This window comes from Fulmarus glacialis, unplaced genomic scaffold, assembly GCF_000690835.1.
Source record: "Fulmarus glacialis isolate BGI_N327 unplaced genomic scaffold, ASM69083v1 scaffold32927, whole genome shotgun sequence".
Lineage (NCBI taxonomy): Eukaryota > Metazoa > Chordata > Aves > Procellariiformes > Procellariidae > Fulmarus > Fulmarus glacialis.
The window spans coordinates 33,097-43,007 of NW_009221853.1; the positions used below are offsets into that span (position 1 = coordinate 33,097).

Sequence of the window (9,911 nt, forward strand, 5' to 3'; positions counted from 1 at the left end):
AGTCATTTTTTCTGTGGTTCCACTTCATACTGGGAAAACAGTATGTCTTAACCGCTAGATTTTATTTAACTGCATATTCTGAGTCTTTACTTAGGGGCAGTTATAACAACTTTGAAATGTATTTTTACTATCTCCATCCAAGTAGAACTTCTCACTAACTTTTCTGAAAGGAAATTTCAGGAAACTGAGGAAGTTATCAATTAAGTAGGCTCCAGTGGCCCTTTTCTGTTCGGCACAAGCCTTTATGGGCAAGGAATTGGCAGATTAGGATGTGACAAGCCCTCCTTATTCAAACTTCAGTGAGGCAAGAAATATTTCATCTGAATTCTGCGACAAAATGAATCTTTTAAGGCTAACTTTCAGCATAAACACATGAACAAGTAACCAGAAGGTAAGGAGATACAAGGCCTCATCTCATATGTACTGACTTTTTGTGTATGTTTCTTTTCTGTGCTGTAAAAGTGAGGCCACTTGACGTAGATCAGCTCTCTCCTACGGTGCAAACTTGTTTTTTTTGTCTGAGGCCTGAGTGTTTCATCAAATATGCAGTCTTTGTTGTTATGTTGGTGAGGTGGCTGATGTCAGCAAAGAGAGCAGTAGGGGATTTGTTTGTGCGACAAAGTTGCTCCTCTTATGGAAAACACTCCAGCTGTTTTCACTGGCCTTATCCTTCCCTCTACAAGCATTTTAAAGGCACAGTTCAAACTGAGCCAGTTGTGAAAAGGGGAGAGTAAGAAAACACCCCTGCAATTTCAGGGAACTTTGCTGTTACATAAAGTGTTTGGCAGCTGCAAGGACAGCCAGAGGTGTTCTGTAGCCCATGAGCTGGGGCTATCACTCGCTTGTGCACGTGCTTTGCAAAGCACAGAAGCTCAAACTGTTCTTGGTTAATTGTTTTTAATTGTTAACTGGTTGTCAGTAGCAGCCCTGTTACATTCAAGAGTGTGCTCCCCCTGTAATATGAAAACACAAAAGGCTCTAACTAGCATTTCAGCTTTCTCCTGGCCACCCAAAGCCAAGCCTCATGTCACTTACAGTTTGAAAGGGGAGGCACGCTGGGGAGAGATGTTAGCTGTAAGAGCTGTAGAAGGCCAGGCTAGGTGACAGCAATGGAGAGGAAGAGGGGCTTTCAGGGTTAGAGCCTCCACCACAAAGAGGCAGTGGCTGATGGCCACAGTGCCCCTTTGAGGAAAAGCTGCTACCCCTTCCTCTGCTTGTGTGAGGGGGATGGCTCCGGCATCAAATTAACAGCCACAAATGCTCTGAAATAACCCACTGGAGCATGTGTGACTAACTGGCGGGGAAGCAGGGATCCTTCACTTCATGCTCCGGATGCGTCTGGTTGCTGTGCGCTTTTCAATCAAACTTTTATGTCCAGACAGCCTGGCAGCTGAGGCAGGCAGTTCGCTCTCAGTCAGGTCCTCGTTGTGCCTTTGCTGCCATCCTCACTCATACAGTGAAGCAATGGTCCTGTTCCTGCTGCAGTTTGTGACCTCTATAAATCTTCGGTTTGTCCTGGCCATTAGCTCAGTGTAAAATAGGGAATAATAAATATTTATTCCCATAATTCCTAGTTACCAGGCTGAATCCCAGTCCTACAGCCTCCTACAGTTGTACCAGTTGGGTAGTCAGTTGTGGCTGTTTGATAATGCTGTCTTTTGAGCTCTGAAGAGTTAATAGGAGCAGTTGCTTCTAACTTGCATTCATCAGGTCCTTTTGATACTCCCTTCTCAGCTTGGGAGGAGTTTATCTTTCTGGGGAGTTGTCATTTGCAGGGAGCATACACCACTCAGTCACCAAGCCAGGCACCACTCTTCAGAGTCACTTGAAAGCTTCAACATACTCCACAGGAAGAGAGGACAGGCCTGCCTTCCCCCAGTAGTCAATGGCACGCACTCTGTAAAAGCCGGAGACTGAGCTTCCTGCAAATGAAAAGGTTAGAAATGGTCACTGTGAAAGGCTGACACCTGTGGTGCTTGGACAATGTGGAGCAGGCACTACTCCTATAAAATGTAGGTTTGTGGAACCAGCTGGGGAAGTGGTGAAATCAGTTCTGCACCCTATGTAAATGTGTCTGTGCCTGTCTAACTAAAAATGATTATAAATTCCTCATGGCCAAGTACTGGCTCTTTTTCTTTGTTACACTAAGGACCTCCTCTCTCCTCATTAGGGTTTGCAAGTACAGCTACAGGACTGCTCTCCCAGCAATCCTTCTGGAAGAAGGTTATGACATCTTCTGCAACGCACAACTAGTAATTTCCTTTTTTCTGACTTACTTTTCTGCCTGTATTGTGCCTTTGGAACAGGTTATGTGGGGACAGGATCAACAAAGAAGCAGAACAAGAAGCATGCAGGCTGACTGAAAACCCTCTGCTCAACTCAGGAAGCAGCGCCACTTGCTCCAAAGGTATGTGAGTTGATGTTCTGTGGCTCTACTGGTTTTCATCTTTGATCCAGTTTGAAGAACACAGCCTTCACTAGCAGACTTTTTAACCTCACAAGCAATATAAATGTTTTTTCTCATCTATTTACTTGATTTTTATGTGTGCTTTAGTATTTAATTTTTTTTTCTAAAAGAAAAAGAATGCTAGAAATAGTAAGTGAGAAGGAAGTACCTAGCAATAAAGGCTGCTGAGATGTGAGATTTTTTCAAGCAGTCTTTTCTTTTTTGTTTCTGAAACAAACAATTAAATCTGGTAGGTTCCCCAGATGTTAGGTTATAATGAATCCTAATTTCAGAGATTCGCCTTAGCCATGATTTACAGTCTTTGCTTACATGTGTAGCCTTTACATTGCAATAATAGCTCTGAACTTTATTATGCACCCACTGCTGATGCTAAGCCTTTCTCAGGCTAAGATGAGCTTATGTTTCTGGCAAAAACCTCTCTGAATTGCTCTTTATTAGTATCACTCTGAGGCAAGGTCTGTCTGTGTTTCACATAGCTCTGATCAGTGCTTATTAGTAATACTTTTTGGACAGTCACATTGCGGATTAGACCACATTTGGTTAAAAAAGCCAAAAAAACCAACAAAAAAATACCCAAAGAAAACATCACTGCCTTCTTTCAGCGTTTTTCATCTGGGTATGTTTCTACTGCATCTAGGCTGTACTTGAGGAGAAATGACTACAGGTCTGGGAGAAGCTTTGCCTGTTGACAAAGATGAAACTCGCTGCCCTCTAATGTGAAACATCTAAAAGTTAGGCAGCTAGTCAGGACTGAAGAGAAAGCTCTAGGAAACAGCAAAGAGAGGGGTCTCTCCTTGGCTAGGTGTTCAGATAGCTAGGACAAACTGTCCTACAGGAGAACCTCTTTTGTTTTTACAAGGGAGCACCTCAATAGCTTAAGATTGCCAAGCCATAAAAGGGTATGTGAACAGTGACAGGTAATCACGATGAGAGCAGAATTGTGACCTTCCCCTGGAGCACCTCAGAACATGATAAATGCAAGACAACCAACTGCTCCATGAAAGGCGGACGTGACCTCTCACTTATTTGTGTGTTTATGCCAAATCCTTAGGCAGTCTAACACCTCAAGACTCAGTGGTACAAAACAAGTGTTACCAAGGCAGTTTGCTCCTACTGCCCTACCCCAAGAGCATTGTACAAATTTACGCAAAGTCATGGCCAATACCCGTGGAACTGAGCCCAAACCTCGACTTGCCTTGCTGTGAGTCTACTACCAAAAGCACAACACCAAGCTCTGGTCATGTGGAGCAATTTTTTTGTTCTCATTTTTGCATGCTTCTACACCAGCTACAAATAGAGACAAAAGTGCTGCTTTGCCTCTCCGGGAGCTTGCCAGGCCCACAAGTGGGTGACTTTGGTTTCTGTGACAAGGAATGTACTCATGGCAATACTCCTAATAATGTCCTCATGACTATTTGTCAATTAGTGCTTGTCCTGGAGAATAAGGCTTTCACTGAGAACGTAGTCCTAAAGGAAGGGATGTGGTCTTATTTGTGATGGGAGTTTATGTCACTAGCAAGCTACATACCTTCTGTAGTTACTAAATGATGTTTCACACACTCATGAGTGGCACTATTAACATGACAGATTACATAATATGCATATTCTTGTCTTACCTGGACTGTAGACCCAGAGAGTGAATATTGTGTCTTTGGCATTAATCCGCTGGTATGCTTTTCCATCTGGTGAGAACTCCACTTCAAATGTCTTTATACATCTAGAAAAGAAAAGCAGACAGCTCAGTAAATACAACTGATAATGCGGTGAGCAATCAAATCCTAATCTCAGGACCATTTCAGCAAAGGCAGCCAAAAATAGGAAATATTCAGTTGACTCACCCCTACCAAATGTGGGATGGCATGAATTGTCAGTATTAGGAAGAACCACGGCTCCAGCAGCCCACAGGAGAACGCCCAGACTGACTTGCTATATTGGGTACTTGCAGCATCACAAACTGTTACACACCTTTCACCCCCAACCCAGGGTTATCAAGGCTGAAGAGTCTAGGGAGACTGGCTTGAAAAGGAGCTAAGTCAGTGCTTCCTGAGGGAGCCTGGATGTATACTTGATCGCCTCTAACAGTTCATCTACAGAGGGTTTCCAGACTAGTACAGCTTGCTGGAGCAAGGAACTGGAGGTTTTCCTCTTCCAGCTCACATCCCTTAACAGGGATGTGCAAGATCCCACCTAGGCACCTGCTGCTAATGTAACTTTTATCATGGATCTTGCTGTCTGCTATGGTGAAGGCAAGTCCCTCAAAAATGCCATTAGATGCTGGTGTGCAACAGGCAGATTCCTTTGCGCAGACCGCAAATTAGTCAGGGTTGCTCTCCGTAGTTACTGCATGTAGGTCCTTACAGTTCATTTTGTCAGACAAATGCACTGTAGCATCTCGCAAGGAGCAAGTAGTCATTACTTTGTGAACTCGTTTAACTTTGTAGGACTGGTGGCAACTTAGGGAGTAATGTGCTGGTAACTTGGTTATATCCATTTTACTTTAAAAGCTACTTACTTTGAATTTACACAGCCATCGTCCCACAACACAATGACCTGCCCCTTTGTGAGAGGGATCAAACGAACACCGGTCACCTGTCCAAAGACACATGCCCATGTAAGAAAACTGTACAAACCAATCAGCTAGGTCAGATTTCCATGTTCATTCTGCCTTGCTAATTATTTGCTTTGATTCTTTCCATTGAGACTGGGGGAAAAAATAAAATTCCTGGCTCTGTGGCTTTGTAGCCTATGTCTCCAAACTGTCAACCTTGCAGAGGACCTTCAGAGGCTATGAAGGTGGGACTATGAACATGAGTGGGACTGAATGAGCAGATATAGATGTCTAATCTACAACAGCCACGATTCCATTTTATTTTTAGCTATCAATTATTAACTGGAGAGCTGTTGTCAAGGCTGGTAGCACATGATGTGATTTTAAAAAAGATACTGCACTTTCCAGTGCTGCATTATTTTCCCACCATGGATAAACTTGCATTTATCTCAATGATGGCTCCTATCACTTGCTGTGGAATGCTTTATCTTGAATTATGCCTTGGAGAGCCTTCTCATTAAGGGAGAGAAGAATGGTCTTAACAAATAATAGGCCCAAATGCTAGTCCAGCTCTTCTTAGTGAGACTTAAAGCAGGAAGTAGTTTCTAATTTGGTGAGTCTGACAGTAGAATACAACACATACTTGATCAGGAACAGATTTGGGTCTTGCACAGATGTGGATAAGAAAGACTGAGGGAACGGGAAAGTCTTGCTTCAGCGTCAGGATGCCACCTTCAGGAAATGGGAATGGGCCTGTTGCCACTGGGTCCTGTGGAGCCAGAGAGAAGTGTTGTGAGTAATCTTTCATTACAGTACCTAAAGGCCAACTGTTACATCAGTGTATGATGTAACACATGACTGTGTATTTACTTTGGGACTATAAATTTCCAATAGAGTTGGTGCTGATAAGTGGCTTACAGCCATCAAAGCTCTTCAAGCTGGGAGACTTTTCTATCATCTCACCTGTTTTCCAGCCCTTCAGGAAACAGAAGGTTTGTCCATCTCACAAACTGGGTTAATCACAAATGTCCTTTAGGCGCAATCTCTCAATTCTAGTAACCTCCCATGCGTGCCTTTCAGGCTAGTGTCTTTAAAACCCACGCCCGTCTCTCAGCTATGGATTCCAGTGTGCAGTGAAAGCTATTGCTAGCTACAACAGCCACTCAGCTGGTCTCTGAGGATGAGGTTTCACCAGATGGCCAAGAGTATCTAAAACCTTGCTGCTGCCCTATTGAAGGAAGATCTGATGGCTCCTGTAGTATCCCACAGACCTTAGCAATAGTGGGTTATGGTGACTGGGAAGGGAAGACATAGTACTGTACACCAAAGTCAGAAGGCAATTACTGTCTGTGGCTGCGGAGGGGACAAAGATGGCCTTCATTATTTTAACCCGTGGGTCTGAATGCATAGGGAGACTATGGGAGAGGGAGCTAAAGTGACAGGCTGCTCACATATTCTCACATACAGTAAGTAATCTGGGCATGGCTTTTCTCAGTAGGGAGTAGAGGAGTCCTCAGAGAAGACCTACCCCTCAGTCCCCTCTAGGGTGTACGCAGAACTGGTGAGGATGAGGGGAAACTGCAGGCCTCTCTGTGAGCCCCTGAGAGATGCCAAGTGTCTTCTAAACTTGCACTGGTAGTTTCCACCTCAGGGAGCTGGTTGTTTTCTGTTACTGAGGGGGGTTCATTTCAACTCTCTAATGCAGCAATTTGGCCCTTCTGTAATATACACATGTGACTTCTCTGGGGAGACAAAACAGAACGGGTTTCAAAGCCCATTGAAGTTTCAGAGAGAAGATGGAACTTGCTCTGGAGCAACTCTGCCTCCTTAGTTTAAGGTTAGGCCAGTAGCAATGAAGTTGGTCATCTACATTTAGTCTCTTGTATAATGTAAATGCAAAGGTATCAGTTGTGTATCAGCTACATTTCTCTGCGTGACTGCAAGTGCATTTTCGTATGTATACAAGATGCACATGACTGTGGGCTAAGGAAATTTTTACTACCTGAGCTGATTTCTTTAGCTGTAGTTAACCAGTTGACAAGCACTTTACCCATACAACACTTCAAGTAAACACATGGTCATACCTCAGCATCCCTTATTTGCTGGAACTGTTCTGGGGAAGGAAAGTCAGGGCTTCCTAGCCTTTTCCACTTCAGGTAGGGATTGGTTTGGTTGTTATCCAGGTAATATGTCACATACACCAGCTCTTTAGGAACACAAATAAAAGAGAGTAAACTCTTTAGTTGTATTTAAAGATTAACAAGAATAAATTTAGCAGAAGGTGTTTAAGTCTATCTTCTCAAAAGTGATTTCAGCACTTCGGAGTCTGGCTTCTACTGGAAAGTCACAAGGGTAGCACTTTTACAAGGCTCTACAATTTATATTTGCCAAGTTCAAATTTCGAGCTATTACTTCCATAATCAGAATTGAAACCCTCTTATTTTTTGCACAGGTGCTGCACATTTGTTGGACAACTGCATCAACTGTGTAATCATGTGGTCATGTTGGCTGTCTTGGAGTCATCCCAGTAAGGGAATTGTTGCCTGGCAATATTCAGCCAAGGACACTGAGATTAACAGCTTTCCAAAAAGGTAGCACTTGCAGCTGCCATTAAAGGCAGGGTCAAAGTGCAGGCATTAGGAAAGAGCCTTTCCTAGAAGAGCACTATCATATGTCAGAAAATCTGGGAGTGCCCAAAAGATGAAAGTTAGCAAATGAAACTCTGGCAATGAAAGGCAACACAGCAGAAGCGTTTCAGCAGATGTTCTAGCCTAAAGAACAATTATGTGAGCTGCCTATATGATTTTTGTTTACCTCTAAGTTTGGGGAAGTGGGTGGCGTTCACTGTAACAGTGCTGATGTTGGATGAAGTCCTGTTATCCTCACTTGAATACATCAGTAGAGTAGCTTGCCAACTGTCTGAGGGTTGCATCTCACTCGGGGTGTGCACAGATGCCAGGACACCAATTGTGCTGTTTTGAGTGCTTTCGCCTTCACTGCTGTTCACTTCTGCAAAAATCTGCTTTTCTCCTTTAAAAAATGTGACAACTCTGTAAGCATCACTGCTAGTCAGTCTTGTATCAGTTTCTGATACAGGAAGGGTCAAAACATGGGAATCTATAGGTTGAGCTATGTTCTAGCTTATTTTACCAGGTACAGCATTCAGTCAGGCTTATTCTACAACAGCAGAGCATGCACATATTACAGCAGTTCTTATGCGTAGCAGTTCAGCTAGCAACATCTCAGCATGTAACAGTGAATTAAGATCTCCCTTTAGTATGCTGCATAGGTCTTCCAGCTGTGGGGATTTCTTGAAGACATTTGCAGCCTGATGTGATGGCACATGAGGGAAGTACCAGTCAACAAAAAAGGAGTGGTTGGCATACAGAGGTTATAAACAAAGCAGTAAATTAAATCAAATGGATAACAGACTGTCAGGAGCATATCCTGAGCTATTAATTTCTCAGAGGAAATGAAGTTTCATTTTCTTAACACAGCTGGTAAACAGAGGGTAAAAGAAATCTTGCTTTTATCAGTGGTGAGATGGCTGGAATAATCTCTCTTAGGTAAGAAGCTTCTAGGTAGAAGAGATTATCGATGTGCTCTTTAATCAGTGGTTACTATACCTAGCAGTGCCAGCAAGCCCATGACAGTCAGCACTGGTTTCCGCACCATCTGGACATGAGGTGGCCTTGTATTGTTCATCTGAAAACGTGCTGTCAGAGTCCGCTGTGTGAAGTAATGGGGGTAGTAGCTCAAGAAGGCATTGTCATTACTCAGCAGTGTGTAGTTGATGGTGTTGTTGGCTTTGGAAATGAGCAGGTTTTGATGCTGGATGATTATCTGCGAAGTCATAGAGAAGATGGAACTTAACCCTGGAGAAAATCCAACAAACATACGATGTCTGTATTTTTAAAAAATATTTACAGCATATTGAAAAGAGCTATCACTCTGCCATTTAGAAAAGTCTGAAAAACTGAACTGTTCCTCACAACTCTTGGAGAAACTATTCTTTCGGTGATACATGAATCACTGGAAAATTTGAAGTATCCACATAGTTCTGCCAGTAAAAAGTCTCTGAAATAATTATTACTAATACTCTGCAAAAATGATGAATATAATTCCTTGGCTACTGCACTACAAATGATGCTCCTCTGTCTTGCATATTAAATTAGTAATCTGGATTTACCATCTGAATTACATCTAAATGGTTCTCCAATTCTGCAGTTACTTTGTACCCATTACACGAGTGTCTGGGAGCTGGTCCTGGATTCTGTTCCTCAGTGAGTCATTTTACCCACTTGGTGCTAACGTGGAATTAGTTCTCCCGCTATTTCACTGGTTGCTGTGCTGCTTTCCTGCAAAATGTCAGAGCTCCCAAGCTCTCTGTTTACCAGATTGCGCCTAAGTATCAGAATCAAACAGAACTTCAGAAGGCTGATAACTGAAAAGGTCTCATAGTTGTGTCCCTGAAGGAACACAGGACTCCTGCTCCTATCCACCCAAGTGTCAATTTTCCGTTGGATGTGTCTTTTTTTCTCCCTTCATACCACCATGTCATTACAAACACTGTTGTTCGCTCTCACAAACTCCCTGCAATGCAGTCAGTGAGTTGTTGCTTTGGAGAAGACTGCTTCTGTATGCAGCCTAAAGGAGCTGGGAGCCTTTGTCTCCACAGGAGCAGCTGATAAGATGTATCTTGTTTCCGGGTGACATACAGGCTCCCAGGTTTGGGAGTTACTACTTTGCACAGGAGCGCTTGGACTCTGGATGCTGTATAAAGTAGTGGCTCACAGAGCTGCAGGCCTGCAGTGGGAACTATTGCTATGCAGGGGCAAGAGCTGAGCTTGGTCTGGGGCCAGGCTACAATTCCTGCAGGGGCAGGAGTGCTGAGGA

The 9,911-nt window shown here is 43.4% G+C and overlaps 1 protein-coding gene across 1 annotated transcript in view; it reads right to left on the bottom strand.

Annotated features, from left to right (window-relative positions):
• Positions 1-1,215: 1,215 nt before the first annotated feature.
• The window catches only part of IDUA (iduronidase, alpha-L-), a 12,241-nt gene continuing 3,545 nt past the window's right edge, over positions 1,216-9,911 (bottom strand). Inside the window, exons 6-12 of the mRNA XM_009581262.1 lie at positions 8,642-8,858; positions 7,830-8,045; positions 7,100-7,221; positions 5,659-5,784; positions 4,980-5,056; positions 4,084-4,184; positions 1,216-1,922 (exon numbers count right to left, since the gene is read on the bottom strand). Coding sequence (XP_009579557.1) covers positions 1,822-1,922; positions 4,084-4,184; positions 4,980-5,056; positions 5,659-5,784; positions 7,100-7,221; positions 7,830-8,045; positions 8,642-8,858 — 960 coding nt within the window. The 3' untranslated portion in view covers positions 1,216-1,821. The remainder of the gene's footprint in view (positions 1,923-4,083; positions 4,185-4,979; positions 5,057-5,658; positions 5,785-7,099; positions 7,222-7,829; positions 8,046-8,641; positions 8,859-9,911) is intronic.